This window comes from Geotrypetes seraphini, chromosome 8 (genome assembly GCF_902459505.1).
Source record: "Geotrypetes seraphini chromosome 8, aGeoSer1.1, whole genome shotgun sequence".
Taxonomy (NCBI): domain Eukaryota; kingdom Metazoa; phylum Chordata; class Amphibia; order Gymnophiona; family Dermophiidae; genus Geotrypetes; species Geotrypetes seraphini.
The window spans coordinates 83,007,530-83,030,357 of NC_047091.1; the positions used below are offsets into that span (position 1 = coordinate 83,007,530).

General features: G+C 44.1%; 1 protein-coding gene across 5 annotated transcripts in view; it reads left to right on the top strand.

Moving 5' to 3' along the window:
* Nucleotides 1–22,828, top strand: part of EML3 (EMAP like 3) — a 223,747-nt gene that overhangs the window by 196,963 nt on the left and 3,956 nt on the right. For 4 of the 5 annotated variants that reach the window (XM_033954065.1, XM_033954066.1, XM_033954068.1 and 1 more), the window contains 5 exons: nucleotides 7,121–7,246; nucleotides 9,217–9,348; nucleotides 9,570–9,637; nucleotides 9,741–9,829; nucleotides 18,715–18,812. In XM_033954065.1, the coding sequence (XP_033809956.1) occupies nucleotides 7,121–7,246; nucleotides 9,217–9,348; nucleotides 9,570–9,637; nucleotides 9,741–9,829; nucleotides 18,715–18,812 (513 nt within the window). The remainder of the gene's footprint in view (nucleotides 1–7,120; nucleotides 7,247–9,216; nucleotides 9,349–9,569; nucleotides 9,638–9,740; nucleotides 9,830–18,714; nucleotides 18,813–22,828) is intronic. The other variant, XR_004540289.1, reaches the window with a different exon arrangement.

Below are 22,828 nucleotides of genomic sequence, written 5' to 3' on the forward strand. Positions count from 1 at the left end.
CCACCAGCCAAAGAAATTCCCTGCCGAGCTTCTCCCCTCTTCCTGGTGCTGCTGCATTAACCAAAAGTCATCAGGATGCTTCCAGTTGCTGATGCTAGGAATTCTGGGTTACAGCAACAGGAGGAAGGGAGCAGTTCAGCAGGGCATTTCTTAGCTGGCAGGGATTTGGCATCCTTGCCAGCAAAGGTACTAATTTTAATGCATGGAAGGGGGGTGTCAAAGGAATATGTTGGCTTCCCCCAGTCCACCTCTGGGTCCCCAGTACTCCGGGCCATGGTGCGCCCTCACCTAGAGTACTGCGTCCAGCATTGGTCGCCGTACATGAAGAAGGACATTTCAAGTGCACCCTCCTACCAATCCTTCAGGAAATTAATAAAAACCTACCTCTTTGAAAAATTTCTCAGACCCCCCCCCCACACACACACACCTTGTTACATCACTGATATACCTGCTGTATCTCTGACATATTTCCGGTTATACCCAACCTCGCTTGGCCCATTAATGTAATTGATATTTATCTCAATGTACTTGACAATACTTCCTGTAACATCGCTGTATATGTACAGTCTCATCCTCTGTAAACTGCTCTGAACTGCTTGTAATATTGCGGTATACAAAATAAAGTTATTATTATTATTATTACTACTCGAAAGGATCCAGAGAAGAGCAACTAAGATGGTTAAGGGGTTGGAGGATCTGCCGTACAGCGAAAAATTAGAGAAACTGGGCCTCTTCTCCCTTGAAGAGAGGAGATTGAGAGGGGACATGATCGAAACATTCAAGGTACTGAAGGGGATAAACTTAGTAGATAAGGACAGGTTGTTCACCCTCTCCAAGGTAGGGAGAACGAGAGGGCACTCTAAAGTTGAAAGGGGATAGATTCCGTACAAACGTAAGGAAATTCTTCTTCACTCAGAGAGTGGTAGAAAACTGGAACGCTCTTCCGGAGTCTGTCATAGGGGAAAATACCTCCAGGGATTCAAGACTAAGTTAGACAAGTTCCTGGTGAGCAAGAGTGTGCGCTGGTAGGGCTAGTCTCAGTTGGAGCACTGGTCTTTGACCAGAGGGCCGCCGCATGAGCTGACTGCTAGCCACGATGGATCACTGGTCTGACCCAGCAGCGGCAATTCTTATGTTTTTATGTTCAAATCAGAAGGCTGATTATGCCTCTGGGAGGGAAACCCATAGGTGCCCTTTATAAGAAGCTTGAGAAAGTTAAGCCTCCCTATTTCCAACCGCAATCTTCCCAGCCCAAATACCTGCTGCCTCTTCTCTCTCCTGTTGTACAACTCTTGGATCCATGTTAATAAGCAACAAAGAAACGAGCAGAGACCACAGCTCTCTGCAGCCACTACTCCTTGTGCTGGTTCCATTTATGTTAGAGGAGTCAGGACCAGCACAGGAAGCAGTAGCAGGGTGCACAGAGCCATGGTATCACACTACTTCCTTGGTTGTTCATTAGCATGGGTCTGGCAGAGGTGCAGTGGGAGGAAAGAAAATTGTGCTGCAAAGAGGTGGATGGGATGGGAGACAGAGAGAAACATGGTAAGACTAGATAGATGAAAGGAAGAGAGAAATGGGACAATAAGAACATAAGAATTGCCACTGTTGGGTCAGACTAGTGGTCCATCGTGCCCAGCAGTCCGGTCACGCGGCGGCCCTTGATTAAAGACCAACGCCCTAACTGAGACTAGCCCTACCTGCGTACGTTCTGGTTCAACAGGAACTTGTCTAACTTTGTCTTGAATCCCTGGAGGGTGTTTTCCCCTACGACAGACTCCGGAAGAACGTTCCAGTTTTCTACCAATCTCTGAGTGAAGAAGAACTTTCTTACATTCGTACGGAATCTATCCCCTTTCAGTTTTAGAGAGTGCCCTCTCGTTCTCCCTACCTTGGAGAGGGTGAAAAACCCGTCCTTATCTACTAAGTCTATTCTCTTCAGTACCTTGAATGTTTCGATCATGTCCCCTCTCAATCTCCTCTGTTCGAGGGAGAAAAGGCCCACTTTCTCTAATCTTTCACTATACGGCAACTCCTCAAGCCCCTTAACCATCTTAGTCACCTTCTCTGGACCCTTTCAAGTAGCATCATTACATTAGATTACATTACATTACATTAGGGATTTCTATTCTGCCATTACCTTGCAGTTCAAGGCGGATTACAAAAGAATTATCCAAGATGTATTACAACAAGAACTTACAAAAAAAAAAAAATTGGTCATTTTCAAAAAGAATGAGAAATGGGTAAGGTTATTTGTTATGGTATTATTTCTTTTTTCAGAGTTTTCTTGAAGAGTATGGTCTTTATTTCTTTTCTAAAAGTCTTGTAGTCGAGGGATTCCGTCAGTAGATTGGCGATTTGGTTGTCTAGTTTGGCTGCTTGAGTGGCCAGGAGGCCATCATATAGTTTTTTTCCGTTTGACCTCCTTAATTGGGGGGTATGAGAATGGGGTGTGAGTTTTCCTATGTCTGGTTGCGGTGTTGTGGATGAGGCGGTTATTCAGGTAGTTTGGACTTTCTCAGTATAAAGTCTTAAATAGTAGGCAGTAGAATTTAAATTGTATTCTTGCTGGGATCGGAAGCCAGTGCGATTGGAGATATGCTTCTGTAATGTGATCATGTTTCTTTAATGAGTAGATGAGTCTTAGTGCTGTGTTTTGGATAGTTTGTAGTTGTTTTGTTATGGTTGTAGGGCATGGGAAGTAGAGGATATTACAGTAATCAAGTAGGCCTAGTATTAAGGACTGAACTATGAGCTGGAATTGAGTTTTCTCAAAGAATTTCCGAACTTGTCTTAAGTTTCTCATGACTAAGAATGACTTTTGTATTGTTTTATTGATTTGCGGTTGCATGGTGCAGCATCTGTCGATAGTTATACCTAGCAGTTTTAGGGTGGTTTGTATGGGGTAGTTGATTGCGTTGATTTCAATGTTGGTTATGGTTGGTATTTTGTTGTTTTCTAGGAGGATGAATTTCGTTTTATCTGGGTTCAATTTCAGTTTGTGATCTTTCATCCAGGTTGCTATTGATTTTAGTGTTTGGTATATTGTGTTCGTCATGGAGAGTTCAGGTTGATCGAAGGGTATGAGAATGGTAATGTCATCGGCATAGCTGTAGGAGGTTATGCCTTGTTTGTCCAGGTGAGAGCTGAGGGAGGCTGTATAGAGATTGAAGAGAGTCGGGGATAGAGGAGATCCTTGGGAACTCCGCAGGGGTTTGACCAAGGTTCAGATTTTTGTTTGTCTGATTTTACTCTATAGGTTCTTGATTTAAGGAATCCTTCAAACCATGTGTAGACTTTATCTGTGATACCTATTGTATCCAGGATTTATAGTAGAATGTTATAGTCCACCAAGTCGAATGCAGCGGTAAGGTCTAGTTGTATGAGCATCATTTTTTTTCCTGTGCTGAGATGTTGTCTGGCTGTGTCCAAAAGAGATCCTAGTAGTGTTTCCGTGCTGAAGTTGTTTCTGAAGCCGGATTGTGTGGGATGGAGTCCTTCTTCATGTCCTTCTTCATGTACGGCAACCAGTGCTGAACGCAGTACTCCAGGTGAGGGCGCACCATGGCCCAGTACAGCGGCATGATAACCTTCTCCGATCTGTTTGTGATCCCTTCTTTATCATTCCTAGCATTCTGTTCGCCGTTTTGCCACCGCTGCACATTGCGTGGATGGCTTCATTGACTTGTCGATCATAACTCCCAAGTCTCTTTCTTGGGAGGTCTCTCCAAGTACCGCCCCGGACATCCTTTATTTGTGCATAAGATTTTTGTTACCCACATGCATCACTTTATACTTATCCACGTTAAACCTCATCTGTCATGTTGATGCCCATTCCTCAAGCCTGATTATGTCAGGTTGCAGATCTTCGTAAACCCCTGTGTCTTCAGTACTCTGAATACTTTTGTATCGTCCACAAATTTAATCACCTCATTCGTCGTACCAATGTTTAGATCATTTATAAAGATGTTGAAGAGCACATGTCCAAGCACCGAGCCCTGCGGCACCCCACTGGTGACGCTCTTCCAGTCCGAGTATTGTCCATTTACCCCCACTCTCTGTTTCCTATGATCCAGCCAGATTTTAATCCACGTGAGTATTTCACCCTCGATTCCATGGCTCGCAATTTTCCAAAGTAGTCATTCATGCGGAACCTTGTCAAACACCTTCTGAAAATATCGACCGGGTCGCCCTTGTCTATCTGTCTGTTTACTCCCTCAAAGAAGTGCAGTAGATGGGAGGAAAGGAAAACAGAAACGGGGCAAGAATGGAAGGGAGGGCAGAAACAGAGCAGGGCAATGCTAGATTAGAAGAAAGAGAGGGCAATAGTGAATAAAGAAGTGGGGGAGAAAGACACGATGCTGAATGAGCTGGAGAGACAACAGAGGGGAAGTACTGCATAGGAGGAGGGGAAGAAAGAGATAGGCAGTGCTGGTTGGGGGAAGAGAGATAAGTAGGGGCAATGCTGAATGGTGCAGTGGGGAGTAGAGAGACAGGCAATGCTGGATGTTGAAGGGGAGAGGAGGAGAAACAGAGGAGATACTAGATGGCAGGAGGGAGAGAGATAGAGGCAATATTGCCTAGGGGAAGATAGGAGGTTGCACGGGAGAGAAAGAAAGAGCATGAGTGTGCTCGCGCACGTGTCTTGACCCTCCAAATATTATGAAATATTAAATGTGGCCCCTGATTTATAAAAGTTGGACTAGCCTGATCTAAGGTAACTTGATGTTGTTCTATCCATCTACTTTCCAAACATGCTTTAATAAGTCTAGTCTGTCTGTGTTGATTGCGTTTTCACCTTCCTGCTGCTTAGTTTTTAAGATTGTACACTGCCTTGAAGTCATTTGCACTATACTAAATAAACAAAATAAATAAATAAACTGGCTCCAAGACATAAGAATAGCCATATAGGTCAGACCAATGGTTCATCTAGCCCAGTATCATGTTTTCACAGTGGCCAATCCAAGTTATAAGTATCTGGCGTGTCTGGCAGAAACACAAATAGTATCAACATTCCATGCTACAGATCCAGGAGCAAGTGGCAGCTTCTCCTGTGTCTGTCTCAATAGCAGACTATGGACTTTTCCTCCAAGAACTTGTCCAAACCTTTTTTTCAATCCATCTATGTTAACTGTTGTTACCACATCGTCCAGCAATGAGTTCCAGAGCTTAACTATTGTTGAGTGAAAAAATATTTCTGCATGTTTGTTTTAAAAGTATTTCCATGTAACTTTATTGAATGTCCCTAGTCTTTGTACTGTTTGAAAAAGTAAAAAATCAATTCACTTTTACCCATTCTGCACCACTTAGAATTTTGTACACCTCAATCATATCTCCTCTTAGCTCTCTCTTTTCCAAACTGAAGAGCCCTAACCTCTTTAGTCTTTCCTCATAAGAGAGGAGTTCCATTCCCTTTATCATTTTGGTCACTCATCTTTAAATCTTTTCTAATTCCACTATATCTTTTTTGAGAAACAGTGAGATTGCATCATGGAGCAATACAGAGGCATTATAATATTCTTGGTACTATTTACTATCCCTTCCCTAATGATTCCTAGCATCCTGTTTGCTTTTTTGGTCACCGCCGCCATATACTGGATGGAAGATTTCAGAGTACAGGCAATCCCTGGGTTAAGAACAGGTTCTGTTTTTAAACCGTTCTTAAGTTGAATTTGTATGTAACTTGGATCCTAGTATTCTTCCCACCTTCTCCACATCCTTGAGGTCCTCTTACATTCCTTTCCATCCATCCCACTGTTCCCTCTCCACCACCACATCCAACATTACTCCCTCTCATCTCTCTCTTCCCCATGCATCGCTACCTCACTGCTCTACCACCACCATGTCCAATAATTCTCCCTCCCTATGCCCAGCAATTCTCCTCTTTCTTCATCTCCCCCATGTTCACCTTCTCTCTTTCCCTCTCACTCAGACACCCAGTTCTCCCTTTCTATTCCCTCCCCCACATCAGCATCTCTTTCCCTCACTCCCTCCATTCTTCCATCCAATAGCTCATGCTCCCTTCCCTCCCTCCATTCAGTGTCCCATCGCTTTGCATTTTTCCACATGAAATTTCACCTGCCATTTGGATGCCCAGTCTTCCAATTTCCTAAGATCTGCCTGCAGTTTTTCATAGTCCACATGTGTTTTACCAGCTTTGAACAGTTTTGTGTCATCTGCAAATTTAGTCACCTCATGTGTCATTCCAGTTTCCAGATCTTTTATAAATATGTATATTAAATAGCACTAGTCCCAATACAGATGCCTGCGGAATGCCACCATTTACCCTCCTCCACTGAGAAAAATGGCCATTTAACCCTACTCTTTGTTTTCTGTCCAATAACCAATTCCTAATCCACAACAGAACATTGTCTCCTATCCCTTTACTTTTTAATTTTCTCAAGAGTCTCTCATGAGGAACTTTGTTGAAAGCTTTCTGAAAGTCTAGATACACAATGTCAACCAACTGAAATTTATCCATGTGCTTATTCACACCTTCAAAGAAGTCAAGCAAATTGGTGAGGCAAGATCTCCTTCAGCTGTTGTATGATTTAATGAATACATTGGAATTAGGGTGGGTGGGAGGGGGGTAAAAATGGTTTCTCATATATTTATGGATTGATGTAAGTGCTGTTTTTCAAATTTCTGGTATGTATTCCTTTATGCACTATTTTTAGACTGAAAAATTAATAAAGATACAGTATACACACCTTCAAAGAAAAAAAGCAAGTTAGTGAGGCAAAACTTCCCTTGGTTGAACTCATGCTGACTCTGACCACATAACCCATTAAACTGTGTTTTTCTATGTGTTCTGTAATTTTATCTTGCCTGGAACTGAAGTCAGGCTTAAAAGTTACCGGTGTGTAATTTCTCAGCTCATCCATGAAACATTTTTAAAAATTGATATTACATTGGCCACCCTTCAGTCTTTAAGTACTATAGACAGTTTTAATGCCTATTACCACTTTTATGAAGATGGAGCACTTTCACCTTCTTCAGTCTCTTGGAACTATGCCCATCTCCAGAAATATACAGTAGGTGAAGTTTCTGAAAGGTTTCTGGAATGTAGAGGGTACTGCTGTGCTTTTCCCTTTCTTGATTTCCTGCCCTTTGCCTTCAGATTCCAGAATGGTATGGACCAGTGAGGACCATCGCAGAGGGGAATGGAGATGAGCTACTGATTGGTACAACCAGAAATGCTTTGCTGAGGGGGAGTTTCTCTGAGGGATTCGCCCCCATCATACAGGTAAGATGAACATGACTAGGTCAAGAAAGAACACACATAAGGGAATCCTAGAGACTGTTGTAGTCTATAGCAGTGTTTTTCAACCGCTAGTGTGCCGCGAGATGTTGCCTGGTGTGCCATACGGTCAGGGCCGCCATCAGGGCAGTACCACCAGTCCTGCATTCAGGGGCCCCGGGCTCCCCCAGGGTCCTAGGCCACAGTCTAGGGAGAGGGGCGAACCGCCCCACGTGGACAGGAGAGAGCTGGACGGGGGACCCGCGGAGTTCAATACATCTCGAGCCGCGAGGCTCGTCTTCTGTTCCTGCCTGCCTTGCAGCTAACATATAGCCGATCGCAAGCGTTCCCCGATGTCAGCGCTGACGTCGGAGGGAGGGCTTAAGCAAAGCCTGCCCTCCGACGTCAGCGCTGACGTCGGAGAATACTTCCGTTCGGCTATTTGTGCGCGGCAGGGCAGGCAGGAAGCAGAAGACAAGCCTCGCGGCTTGAGCTTCGTTTTGCTGAGAAAATTGCAAAGATGGGCTGGGAGGCAAACACGGAACACAAAAGGGGGGAGGGAGTGCGTTTTGGACACAAGGCATGAACTTGGGAGAGAGGAAGGGAGGGAAAGAGATGCTGAGGTGGGGGAGGGAATGGGTTTTTGGACACAGAAGAAATGGACTTGGGAGAGAGGAAGGGAGGGAAAGAGATGCTGAGGTGGGGGAGGGAATGCGTTTTTGGACACAGAAGAAATGGACTTGGGAGAGAGGAAGGAAGGGAAAGAGATGCTGAGGTGGGGGAGGGAATGAGTGTTTGGACACAGAAGGCATGGACTTTGGAGAGAGGAAGGGAGGGAAAGAGATGGTTGTGTACACGGGGAATAGAAGAAAGGAGAATTTTTGGTCATAGGGAGGGAGTGAGGTACAGATAGTGGCATACCAGGGTGGGGGGGGCGGTCTGCCCCACCCCGGGTTTACGTCCCAAGGGGGTGCACAGCTGGCCACCCACCAGTGTTGTCCCTAGGCCGGCAAACTGCGGCTCTTTAGCCACTTGAGTGCCACCGCCGCCATCGGGAACAGGCCGGCGCCAAGTTCTCCCTGCTTTTCCCTGTGGGGCCGGCCAACTCTCGCCACTCGCGTCAATTCTGACGTCGGAGAGGACGTTCTGGGCCAGCCAATCGCTGCCTGGCTGGCCTAGAACGTCCTCTCCGACGTTAGAATTGACGACGGGTGGCGAGAGTTGGTCGGCCCCGCGGGGAAGAGAAGCAGGGAGAACTTGGCGACGGCCTGTTCCCGATGGCGGCGGTGGCACTCAAGTGAATTACTTTATATATAGTCAATATAGGCACAGAGTTAAATTTTTTAACATTTTCTAATGGTGGTGTGCCTCGTGATTTTTTTCATGAAACAAGTGTGCCTTTGCCCAAAAAAGGTTGAAAAACAATGGTCTATAGAACCTGTGTAGTAAAGATTTTATCCAGTTTGTATCACTGGGGAAAACATTTAGAGCACAGGGCCCTATGTATGTTGGTCTTTATGTGTGTCTCAAACTCTGGGTTTCCTTTGGTCTCTGATTTTATGTGTCTCCTATGCATCGTTTTCTATTTGTAAGCATGTACATTAAATAGATTGTGAGCCCGCTAGGACAGATAGAGAAAAATGTAAAAACCCGAATGTAAAAACTGCTTAGACAGCCTCTATTGATAGATGGTATATAAATAATAAATTAGAAAACCTGGAAACTTGTCTGTAGAGGTGAATGTTGTGGAGAAATAATTTCAAAATGGGTGATGTCATTGAAGCATATAGAGAATGGATAGAACAAATGTTCATGTGTCCTGTAGGTATATCTTGTGTCTTTTCTGTAGTTTCCTGTCACTGTCTCTCAGTCATCTTCCTTGTACTGTATTGCTTCTTCGCATCTCCCCAGTTCTGCTGCTGTCCCTCTTGCCCTATGGAAATGATTATTGTGTGCCTTTTTTTATTTCTCTCTAGGGTCACACAGATGAGCTTTGGGGTTTGGCCACACATCCTTCCCAGAACCTGTTCCTAACTTGTAGCTATGACAAGCAAGTCTGCATGTGGCACAGCAGTGAGCACACTCTGGCCTGGAGCTCAACCCTGGAGGTACCAGAATCAGAGATTCAGTTTGCTTATTGTGAGCAGGAGGGATAGTTATACTAGTATATCTACTGTATATTGGCTACCAAGAAGTGAATATGAACCAATTTATAGTTCACTCTCTGAGGACCAAAGGAAGGCAAAGGCAGGGTCAGAGGTCAGACAGCACAAGGTCAGGAAGCAGGCAGACACTATGGGTATGTGATAAATGTTTCTCTTTGATGCAGGAAAGTGGACTCTGTGCAGATTTCCATCCTAGCGGGAAAGTGGTGGCAGTGGGACTCAACACAGGACGGTAACAGCCTGAAACCATTTTAAGTGTCTGAAATATTTCATGAGTGGATTGTTGAGAGAGGGACCTTGAATGAGGGGTGTGATAAGATCACTTGTCTCTGCAGGTGGTTGGTTCTGGACACTGAGACACGGCAAGTGATTTCACATTACACTGATGGCAATGAACAGCTCTCCGTGGTGCGGTACTCCCCAGGTCAGTTACTGGAGGTCTTCCTCCTAACTAACTGTTCCTTTAAACCAGGGATCTCAAAGTCCCTCCTTGAGGGCCGCAATCCAGTCGGGTTTTCAGGATTTCCCCAATGAATATGCATTGAAAGCAGTGCATGCACATAGATCTCATGCATATTCATTGGGGAAATCCTGAAAACCCAACTGGATTGCAGCCCTCAAGGAGGGACTTTGAGACCCCTGCTATGATGATTGAGTCACAGGTGGCTCGTTCTTTGGGATAAAAATTCCTCTGATATCAATGAAGCATCTTTGGTGAAGCGCAGATGACTCTGGACCCACGAGGAGATAAGGGGAGCCCCTGGAGGTATCTTCAGGGCATCCTCTTCAGGGCTTTAAGTTTAAAGCCTATATGGCTTATCGGGGTCTATCTATACTATTTGGGGTTACATCAGTGGTTGTGCATGGGAGTTTACCTCACAGAGCATGGTTACCTCTCTGCAGAAACTGGATGTTCAGTCAGAGAAAGATTGGTATGACTGGGGATCAGAATCAGTTCCTTTATTCCCTCAAAATGAATATTCAGATTTGAAGGATTCAGGGTCTCAGACAGGGGCTACCAGTCAGGAGTTGGTGGAAGCCCTGGACCAAGGCAGGGCCCAATAGAGTGCTGCCTTTTTAAGCCAGCAGCTTTACTGGAAGTCATCACAGAATCCTTGCAGTTATTAAAGCTTGAACCCCCACAGATCTTTGCTGCTCAGTATTCTGTCATGCAACCCCAAAACACTGGAAAACGGATCTTTATAGCGTATATTCAACCCACACTTAGATTATTCACAAAAGTAGTGGGTCCGTCGATAATCAAAAATACAGCTTTAAATTTTGATCGCAAACTAATGCAACTGACTTTGCGATTATAATCCCAATTGAATGCCACAACCTTTTAATTAGTTAACAGCAAACCCATATTTTAAACCTCTCCCAAGTGGTACATCAACTAGGAGGTTGGTTTATCATATAGATAGAAAATTTCAGTACAAAGGACCTCACATAACTTATATGTTATCTCAAGTAGAGAATGACACGGGGACAAATTTTTCCTCATCCCTGCGGGAACTCATATTTCTATCCCATCCCTGTGAGTTCTTTTCCTATCCCTGCCACATTCCTGCAAGCTCTGTCCTCATCTGCACAAGCCTCAAACACTTTAAAATCATAAGTGTTCGAGGCTTATGCGGTTAAGGTAGAGCTTACAAGAATGGGACAGGGACGGTGACAAAACTCGTGGGGACGGGGAAATTGAGTTCCTGCAGAGACGGGGACAAATTTGTCCCCATGTCATTTTCTAATCTCAAGTCCACATCCTATATAAGCGATACCATATAATCATTTATATCAAAACCTCCTTCCTATCCCGTGAATGTGACTTTTATATATGATAGAGGAAATCAAACAAGGATGTAAGATAAGCAATGTAAAGATCATGGGAGACTTTAACTTTCCAGGGATAGATTGGAACCTGGGAACCTCAAACTGCAGCAAAGAAATAAAATTCCTGGAAATGGTAGGAGACTGCTTCCTAGATCAAATGGTGGCAGAGCCGACGAGAGGGAATGCCACCCTGGACTTGGTACTAAATGGCATTACTGGTCAGACTAAAGAAGTAGAAGTCACGGTCCCACTAGGAACGAGCGATCACAACATGATCAACTTTAAACTCGACATCGGGAAGGGGAAACGTATCAAAACCTTAACCACAACCCTCAACTTTAAAAAAGGAAGATACGATAGCATGAGAGCCATGGTAAAAAAACGGCTCAAGAAAAGGATGAACGCAATTAAATTGGTGGATCAGGCATGGTCCCTACTGAAAAATATTATCACAGAAGCACAAAATCTCTATATTCTGCAGATATCCAAAGGACGGAAAAATAAAAGCAAGGGAGAACCAGCATGGCTTACCAAAGAGGTGAAGGATGTCATAAGAGAAAAGAAGGACTCCTTTAAAAAATGGAAATGCGAATGAACTACCGAAGCCTGGAACAGCCACAAAAAAGACCAGAAGAAATGTCACAAGGTGGTGAGAGATGCCAAAAAGGTCTATGAGGAGAAATTAGCGCAAGAGGCCAAAAACTTCAAGCCCTTTTTTAGATATGTAAAAGGGAAAAAACCTGCAAAGGAGGCAGTGGGTCCACTGGACGACCAGGGAAAAAAAGGGTGCATCAAAGAAGACAAACAAATTGCAGACAGACTGAACTCCTTCTTGCGTCTGTCTTTACGAAGGAGGACATTACATCAATACCTGAAACAGTGAAAGTGTTCAAGGGAGAAATAGAAGACAGCCTCACCACATTAGAAGTAGATTTGGACCAGATATACTACCAGATCGATAAACTTTAAAGCGACAAGTCCCCTGGACCGGATGGAATTCACCCGAGAGTATTAAAGGAGCTGAAGGTGGAAATCGGTGAACTACTGCAAAACCTTGCCAACCTGTCAATCAAAACTGGACAGATACCGGACGACTGGAAGATAGCGAACGTCACCCCAATTTTCAAAAAAGGGTCAAGAGGAGAACCGGGCAACTACAGACCGGTAAGTCTTACGTCTGTCCCTGGAAAGATGGTTGAAGCACTGATTAAAGATAGCATAGTCCGGCACTTGGATACACATGACCTGATGAGAGCCAGTCAACACGGCTTCAGGAAAGGGAAGTCATATTTGACAAATTTACTACAATTCTTTGAAATTGTAAACAAATCTATCGATAACGGGGAACCAGTGGACATAATATGCCTAGATTTCCAGAAAGCGTTCGATAAAGTTCCACACGAAAGACTTCTCAGGAAATTACAAAGCCACGGAATAGAGGGAGACATACTAAGGTGGATAGGCAAATGGCTGGAAAACAGAATGCAGAGAGTAGGCATAAATGGGAAGCTCTCAGACTGGGAGAAAGTGACTAGCGGTGTGCCCCAGGGTTCGGTTCTTGAGCCCATCTTATTTAATATTTTCATCAACGATCTAGAAGAAGGAACGTCTAGTGATATCATCAAATTTGCAGACGATACAAAGCTATGTCGGACAATCAGATCACAAAAGGACAGCGAGGAACTACAGAGATACTTGAGCCAGTTGGAGAAATGGCAGATGAAATTTAATGTGGAAAAGTGCAAAGTGATGCATTTGGGCAGAAAGAACAAGGAGCATGAGTACACCATGTCAGGTGCAACTCTGAGTAAGAGTGAGCGAGAAAAGGACCTGGGGGTACTGATAGATAGGATCCTGAAACCATCAGCACAATGTGCAGTGGCGGCAAAGAAGGCAAATAGAATGTAGGCATGATAAAGAAGGGAATCACGAGTAGATCGGAGGGTATTATAATGCCGCTTTATAGAGCATTGGTCAGACCACACTTGGAATACTGTGTCCAACACTGGTCTCCCTATCTAAAGAAGGATATAAAACTGCTCGAGAGAGTGCAGAGACGAGCAACAAAGCTGGTAAAAGGTATGGAGAACTTGAGCTACGAAGAATGGCTTGGAAAACTGGGACTGTTCTCCCTTGAGAAGAGGAGACTGCGAGGGGATATGATTGAGACTTTTAAAATAATAAAAGGAATCGACAAGATAGAGCAGGACAAAAAGTTATTTACGATGTCAAATGTGACTAGGACAAGAGGTCATGGACTGAAGCTGAGGGGGGACAAGCCCAGGACAAATGCCAGGAAGTTCTGCTTCACACAGAGAGTGGTGGACACCTGGAACGCTCTCCCGGTGGAGATTGCTGCGAAACCGACCATTCTAGGATTTAAGGGCAAGTTAGATGCGCATCTCCTCAGAAGGCAAATAGAGGGATACTGGTGACTAAGTTTTCGCCAGGTCGCACCTGGCTGGGCCTCCGCGTGAGCGGATCACCGGACTTGATGGACCCAGGGTCTGATCCAGTGATGGCAGTTCTTATGTTCTTATATACATTTTAACTTAACTTAGAACTTAAATTTAAAATTTATTATTAAACGATCATCTGTTTATGAGAGCAGCAACACTTATCTTATGTGGCTATCTGCCAACTCCAACACTGGTTTGTATTTCATTAAACACTCGACGCTCTGCCTTCCCAAGAGCATTTCAGTCTGAATAGACCTTCTTCAGGGGATTATGATATGTTGCTGAACTGATTCCACTGGGCTCATTTTTCAGCTGATTCCAGTCTCTCTTTAGATACTGACTTGCCAGCCTCTGCAAAGCCTGCCCATATTCTTTCTTAATTGCAGCTCTCTGCTTACTGAAGATTCTAATGTCTTCAAAGAGGTCGGTCTCTTGTTGCTGTTTATTCTGGGGACTAGAAAGGTGCTCTCCACAATGGACCTTCACCTCCTAAGTCACTTTTACCTTGCGGGAAGGTGGTTGCATCCTAGAGGGGTCCTGCTCTGGGACTGGCTAAGCTCTCATCTTCCAGCCTCCGGTTGCAAAGTGCCTTGGAGCAGCTTTCACTTTCAGGTCCCTCTGGTGTCCCAATGCCGAGTCCTTCCTGCTGGTATGTGAATCTGGTTCATCTACAGAGGGACAAGTGTCTCAAACTGCCACTTCATCCAACTCTTCTCTCGCAGGATCCAGTTGCTCTGGGGGGGGGGGGGATCCAGAACATTTTGGGCTTATGACATGGCTCTTGAGCACGCAGCCTTAGCGCAGAAGGTCTGAAATTCCACAGCTCTATGCAGGAAATCTTGCACTCAGACTTGATTATGTGTATCCTCATTGATGTGATCACCTTTGCCATCAGTGCCATTACTGTCTTCATTGCTCTGAAGGTATGATGCTTCAAGGAAGGGGGAGGGCAGGGAGAGATATACTGAGGCACAGGAGGAGTGATAAGAACATAAGAATAGCCTTACTGGGTCAGCACAATGGTCCATCAAGCCCAGTAGCCCACAGCCAATCCAGGTCACTAGTACCTGGCCAAAACCCAAAGAGTAGCAACATTCCATGCTACTGATCCAGGGCAAGCAGAGGCTTCCCCCATGTCTTAATAACAGACTATGGACTTTTCCTCCAGGAATTTGTCCAAACCTTTCTTAAAACCAGCTACGCTATCCGCTTTTACCACAACCTCTGGCAATGCATTCCAGAGCTTAACTATTCTCTGAGTGAAAAAGTATTTCCTCCTATTGGTTTTAAAAGTATGTCCCTGCAATTTCGAGTGTCCCCTAGTCTTTGTAATTTTTGAAAGAGTGAAAAATCGATCCACTTGTACCCATTCTACTCCACTCAGGATTTTGTAGTACACAGATCATAATGCAGAGCTGGACTTAATGGTAAAACTAGAGGGCATAACTTGAGATTGCAGGAAGGAAGACTTAGGAGTAATGTTAGGAAATTCTTTTTCATGGAGAGGGTGATGGATGCCTGGAATGTCCTTCTTAGGGAGGTGGTGGAGAGGAAAATGGTGATGGAATTAAAAAAAAAAAGCATGGGATAATCTCTAATTTAGAAAACAAATGGTATAAATTTAAGAACTAAGGCCGGTATTGGATAGACTTATACGGTTTGTGTCCCATATATGATGATTCGGTGTAGGATGGGCTGGGGAAAGCATCAATGGGAATGCCACTAACTTGGAACATAAGGATATTACTGGACAGATTTTACAGTATATATCCTGCAAACAACAAGATGGTTGGATAGGCTGTAGTGAGCTTAGATGGCAACTTCAGCAGTTGGAACCTAGGACAATACCAGGTGGACTTTGGACTGTGGCCCAGAAATATCAAAGAAGAGACAAGCTAATTTAATCATGTATTTTTAATGAGAATAACTAATGGATAGACTGGATGGACTGTTCAGATCTTTATCTGCCATCATTTACTATGTTACTCAGAGGTGGTCATTGCTACCCTCCTCAGATCTAAGAGACCAGCGACTGTCATGGCCTATGCTAAGGCTTGGAAAATGTTTCAGTGCTGGTGTGCTAAGCAGAATGTTGAGCCTTTTAAGGCTCTGATGTCAGTGGTCCTAGTGTTTCTTCAGGGAGTGCTCGAGAAGGGCCTAGCGGTTGGTTCCCTCAAAGTGCAGATGGCAGACCTCGCATGCTTTAAGGCTCGAATGAAGAAAGTTTCTTTAGCTTCTTATACTGATATAACCAGATTTTTGAAGGGAGCGTTATAGCTGCATCCTCCTGTGTGACAACCATTGCTGACGTGGAATCTTAACATTGTGTTGCATACCCTTTGTAAGGCCCCGTATGAGCCTTTTCAAAAAAGTGACACTGAAGGATCATACCACTATGATGGTTTTTCTAGCAACTATGACCTCAGTGAGAATGGTCTTGGAGCTGCAGGATGTGTTTTGAAGAGAGCCTTTCCTCAGATTTACAAAGCCTGGGGTCTCGCTATGCTTGGTACCTTTTTTTTCCAAAGATGGTATCTGCCTTCCATGTAAATCAGGAAGTCCGGCTACCCATGCCTCATGCCACAGGTTTGAAGAGAAAGGACAAATTTTTGGTGTTGCTGGATGTTAGGAGAGTTCTTCTCTGTTACCTTGAAGAGACGAATGTTTTTTATCTCTCAGATCATCTTTTTTGTACTAATGAATCCTAGCTGCCTGGGGAATCTGGCTTCTAAGGCTTCCATTTCAAGATGGATTCACATGGCTATTTCTTCAGTGTATATCGGGTGTGGGAAGTAGCTACCAATTTCTTTGAGAGTTGATAGCACTCTACGAGGGATTTGTAGGGTGGCTACATGGTCCACCCTCCATACTTTCATAAAAGTTTACACAGTGAATACAGCGGCACAACTGGATGTCACTTTTTGGTCCTCAATGTTCTCAGCAGGCTCATCTGCCCCTCCCTAGACTAAGGGAACTGCTTTGGTACGTCCCACTGATTCAAGACTCATAAGATCAGGTTCTTACCTAGATAATCTTCTTTTTAGTTGAAAGGCATATGAGTCTTGAAGGGCTGCCGTCAGATTTCAATTAGCCTGCTTACTGTCTCAGATATGTATATAGTTCTAGATGCTTCACTTTCTCCTGTCAAGCAGGTCTGAAGAGTGATGAGATAATTCTTGCAAAAAGGCAATGGGAGACTGTGAGATCTACATATAAGTGTTAATGCGGGTTGCACTGAGGCAGGTAGCTTGTTCAGTTTCACCTTGATGTTTTGTTATGTTCCAATTGGTTTCTTTAATTGTAATCATTTAAGAGCAGAGCAGACTTGGCTTTGTCAGGGAGTTCCCTGTGACCCTCCTCTTTATTTCTCCTCTTATACTGGTTTTCAGCTTCTTCGGTACGAACTGAAGAGATGCAGCAGAGCCCAGTGATATAGAAGGCGGAGCTGAAAAATATAGATGATGCCTTCTGTACAACACACAATTAGAGATGAATAATCAGTTGTTCAAGACTTGTATGCCTTTCTACTAGAAAGATTATTGAGGTAAGATTAGTGTAAAATAAACAGATTTTCTTCACCTTGGTAATATAAACATAGTGGATGACCCTCTTAAGGTATGAAGCAGACTTCCTAGCAGTCCTATCCAGTAACAACAAAACAAGTCTGGTAAATCATAGGTTTGCAATCAGTCTGATCCCTGACACATATTTCAGTTACTGTATTTTTCAGACCATAAGATGCACCCACCTGTAGAGGAGGAAAAACCAAGAAAAAAAAAATTTGGTTCAGAATTTTTTTCTTCTTTGTTTTTCCTCCTCTACACATAGGTGTGTATGGTGGTCTGGTGCTGGAAAGCCCAAAGTCGCCCAAATCCTTCAGCTGCCCAAAGCCCCCCATCCACCCCGGTATCTTTTTTAGTGGCAGTGATCCAGTGCGGTCTCCTGGACGGTTGCTTTTGTCTTAGAAGAGCAATGCACAATGCAGGAGCGCAACCTTTGTGCTTCCTGCCTGGTCCCGCGCCGCTCTGTGATTGGCTGCAGTTAGTAACTGACTGCATCCAATCACAGAGCGATGTGACCAGGCAGGAAGCGCAAAGATCGCGCTCCTGTTTTGTGTGTCACTTTTCTAAGACAAAGGCAACCGTCCAGGAGTCCGCGCTGGACCACCGCCACTAAATAAGGTCCCGGGGGCGGCACGCAGTGTATTCAGTCCATAAGACGCACCCCCCCCTTTTGGGGGGTGGAAAAAGTGCATCATATGGTCTGAAAAATACAGTAAGTTATATAGACACTAAAAACATTTCAACAGGATTACTTCACAGAAACTACATACACTTCAGGAGACTCACTCAAGATTAGGGATTATCTCTCTTCCAGGATCCACAGTCTGGAATTCGTCTGGATCCTAAGGAACATGGTTGGAGGTCTGAGCTAGGTTGCATCTGGCTCCAGATTTATCTAGCAAGGGAAATCCGGTCCAGAGTTTGACCCCACTGCATACAGGGACTTATAGACTTAAGGGTCAATATTCCAAAGGGTTTCAGTGGGAAGGAGAGGCTCCTGTCCAGTTAATTTCCACTGAGCTGGCTGGTCACCGATATTCAGCAGCACTTAACTGGTTAGTGCCGCTGAATATCTCCACTAATCAGTCATTCCCTGACTGGCTGTGTTCGGGGTGGTCTGGGGGCAGAGCATGTGCAGAGCCAGCACTTATCTGGTTAGTGATGATATTCAGGCTGCTAACTGGCTAAGTAAGCGTATAAAGTTAGGACTGCAAAAAGGATCAACCCTCTTGGGTTAATCTGGAGCGAGTTAACCACCTTAATCTGAGTTTGGGTGGGCAGGTATGCCTTTCTTGCTTGCTTAGGCTCAATGTTCCACAGCAACACAGCAGCTTGAGAGGAGAGCACCAGCTTATCACCCCAGCAGTACACTGGTTTGAGGCTAACTGAAGCCCTCTTTTGCCCTCCCACTCCCTTCTTCCTCTCTAATCTTGCAGATTCTTTTTATTGTGTTGCAGATGGAAACTTCCTGGCTGTTGGCTCCCATGACAATTTTATCTACATTTACAGTGTAGCAGAAAATGAACGGAAATACAGCCGTTTTGGCAAGTGCACGGTATGTCATCTCCCTTCCCCCACATGCTCAAAACCCTGGTCATCTACCTTTCTGAACTTTATGAATGTAAGAGGTACATTACTGAGGAAGATCAATGGTCCATCAAGCCTAGCAGCTTGAATTCTACTGTGGCCAGTTCAAGTCACTTAGAAGAACCCAACAGATCCCAAGGAAAGTCCATTTCCTATCACTCACTCCTGTTTTATTTTTTGAAATGATTTTAGATTATTCTGCTATTGAAACTCAGAGGGTTAGAACTTACTTATTAATTTTAGGGATTTTTTTTTTCATTTGTATTCTGGGGATGACATAATAAGGTCTATGTTAACATTTGATATGAATTGATATCTTTCTATTGCTTTGTGTTTAAAATTGGAAACTTGCTTTGAGTGTTTCATTCCAAGGTGACAGATAAAAGCAAATAAATAAATAACTTCCCCATTTTGTCGCAGTCTCCATTTTCAAACTTAAAGGCTATTGCAGCAAGTTTACTTAATAGTCTCTGCCTGGTAAATACATGAAATCTTACTGAGTCATGATCTCTCTTACCAAGTGGTCCCACCAAAATTACCCCTTGCATTAGATCCTTCATTCCACCAAGTATTATATCTAAAGCAATTCCTCCTCTTGATTTTAGCACCACTAGTTTCATGAAGGAATTGCTTATGGTATGTAGAAATTTGCTGTACCCTTCTCCTCTACTGCTAACTCCTGACTCCGCCCCTTCTGCCTTGCTGCACTATATGCCAGGAACAACCTGCCTGAATCAGTATGCCAGGTTCAAAGCCCTCTTTTTTGAAGCTGTATTTATGTCCTAACACTTTCAACTTGTAATACATTATATCTATAATACTTGTATATCTGTAATACTTGTACATTATATCTGTAACACATTATTTCTCATTCCCTCTCTACCTTTGTTTTGCCCTTCATGAGCAGCATATATTGATCTACCCTGTGTCCTGTGTGTCTGTCATAGATTGTAAGCTCTTTCGAGCAGGGACTGTCTCTTGTGTGTTCAATGTACAGCGCTAATAAATAGTAGTAAAAAGTTACATCTACTCTTAAGGGCTTGAACCAATGATAACTTCTTCCTTTCCAACTTGTTATAGTCCCTCTGCTATCTACTACTGTAGTTCCTTTCCCCTCTAGATTGTGGACCATTTTGCTTTTGACCTCTTAAAGGCAGTATACTAATAAAGCGAAGCTACTTACCTATAGCAGGTGTTATCCGAGGACAGCAGGCTGATATTTTACGTGTGGGTGACATCATCCACAGAGCCTGGCACAGACAGTCAACGAGTGTACTGTCACTTCAAAATCTTGAAGACCGCCTGCACTGCACAGGCGCAAGTGCCTTCCCACCAGCCAATGGCTCGCAGGACCACCAGTTCAATAAAAAAAGCTAAGAAGCTAACTAGGAGAGGCGAAAGGGTTGTGCTAATATCTGCCTGCTGTCCTTGGTTAACACCTGCTACAGGTACGAGTAAATAATTTTGCTTTAGCTAAGGACAAGCAGGCAGTATATTCTCACACGTGGGACTCCCTAGCTGCTAGGATCATGCCTCTGAAAAGAGGGTTATTGAGCCTGGTAAAATCAATAGGGTTGCAGGGAAGTTGGCGTTTAAATGGAGAATAAATTTTGGAGCACTGTTTGGCTGAACTGACTATCTTATTGTGTAAGATTCTCCAAGCAGTAGTGAGATACGAAGATTTGGACAAGTGGCTGCTTTACACATGTCATCAATAGGACTGATAGTAAATATATTAAAGATACGTTTTGTCAAATACAGTTATAAGCAAGGATTCATCCAGACCAAAAATACAGTGTATTTTTTCACGATTCCAGATATATGCTTCATATCTCTAAAAACTGCTTATACTTATTACATTCAGCTGTAGTCCTCGCCAATTAATGAGGTTAAGTTTGGGATTCGGGCCTTTTACTGCTTGACATTTATATTGAAATCATAAAAAAATGATAAAAAAAGACTGTGAAAAATAACAAAAAGAAGATTTTGTATGAATGAAAGACGTGAGAATTGATTATTTATACATGTTTTGGAGTTTTTTATAGACCCGTGATGATGAGTGGATGATTGGGTACTTGTGTAGTCCCAACTGCCCTCAATTGAGGTTTATTTTTCTCCTTTTCATCTTTTTGATTTTCAGTATGTCAGCTATATCTTTGTATTTTTGGTCTGGATGAATCCTTGCTTATAACTGTATTTGACAAAACGTATCTTTAATATATTTACTATTAGTCTCACGTTTGTGCCCTAAACAAATTATTAGTGGTATAACATCAATAGGACTGAAACATAAATGAACTACTGAAGTGGCCATTACTCAAACTTTATGAGCAGTGACACACCCTGGAAGCATTAGCCCAGCCCGAGCAAAAGGAAATATAACCGGTGAGCCATGTGGAGTTTTCCACAACCAAAAACACAGTCTTTGTGCAGGCTTTATCTTAGTAAGTTACCATAGCCAAACTTACTTCCATTGCCTCAGGTTCTGGTAAACACTTGAGCCATGCAAATCATTGGCAAAAAAGATATTGAATCAATCGCTGTTTCAAAATCGGACAGTGAATCAGCCAACAGTGATTGAATCGCTATCTTTAGTGAATCTGGGCCTATATCCTTCAACCTGTGCTTTGCCCTGAGCACTGTTGTGTTCCCTAGCATTTCCCTGCCACAGTGTGTGCAGTCTTCAAGACTTCAAAGCAACAGTGCACTTGTTGACTGTCTGTATCGGGCTATGTGGATGACATCACCCACATGTGAGAATATACTGCCTGCTTGTCCTCAAATAGACTACTAAACATAAACATTTATGTGCCAATAGGACTTGGCGCATATAAGCATATTTTATAGATATGCATCTAAGTGCTGATCTTGCCCCTGCTCCACCCATTCTCCAGTCCTGGATACACCTGTGCATGTAAAGGGCACCTGTATTTCCAAGACATCTGCATGAATAAATATACTGAATACTGTCACTTTCACAGGTAAGTGTACTCACTTAAGCACTATCCTGTATGCAGTGGCGTAACAAGGGTGGGAGGTGCCCAGGGCAATGGTGCCCCCACATGCCCTCCTGTCCATCCCCATTCTTCTGCACCAACCCCTGAATCCTCCTCTCTACCCTCCCCTCACTCCTTCTGCGTCAAACACCCCCCTCCCCTGTTTCTTCCATGCCACACTTGTGACCTCCCTTCCCACCCCTGTACCTTTTAAAATCTTTGCCAGTGCAAGCAACTTCTCTAGTCTGCTGATCTTGCTGGCTTTCCGTCTGACATCACTTACTAGCCCTGCAACCCGGAAGTGATTTCAGAGGGAGCCAGGTCTGCTAAGCAGCAGGCTAGCGTAGTTGCTTGTGCTGACAAAGATTTTAAAGAGGTACGGGGGGTGGGGAAGGGAGGGTGTGAGCGTGGGGGATGGGGGTGACGAGGTCCTGGCGCCCCCCCCCCCCACCAAGAGGGTGCACGGGGCGATCCCCCCCTTACTACGCCACTGCCTGGATGGACTCCAGTAAGTGACATAACAAGTAAATGCAAGGGGGGCATTTACCTGGGTGAAGCATGGGCATGCTTCCCACGTAGAAAAGTACCTTACAGAATACAGTAAGTTACATGCAAACTTGCCACATTTAGGTGCCCATAGTTACTCCAGGTCAATGGTTAGTGCAATGCTTCCCAGACTTTCTCAGTACACAGCGCCCCTAGGCTACACATTTCCTCTCAGGTGTTCTCTCCCCCCCCCTCTTCTGGTAGTGACAGCAATAGCAGCATGACGCCCCACCTTTGCTGGTGGGAATGCCCAAGCCCTGCTAGCTGAAGAAATCCGCTATCCAGTCCCTGAGCTCCATGCTACCCAAGCATAAACTGAGCATGTGAAATAGTGCGGGCACTGGTGGCTGAAGCATTTTACCAACTTCCTCAGGCAACATAGAGCTTGGGGCTTGGGCAGCAGACTGCTTCAGCTGATGGGCATCCCTACCAGCCATTCCCA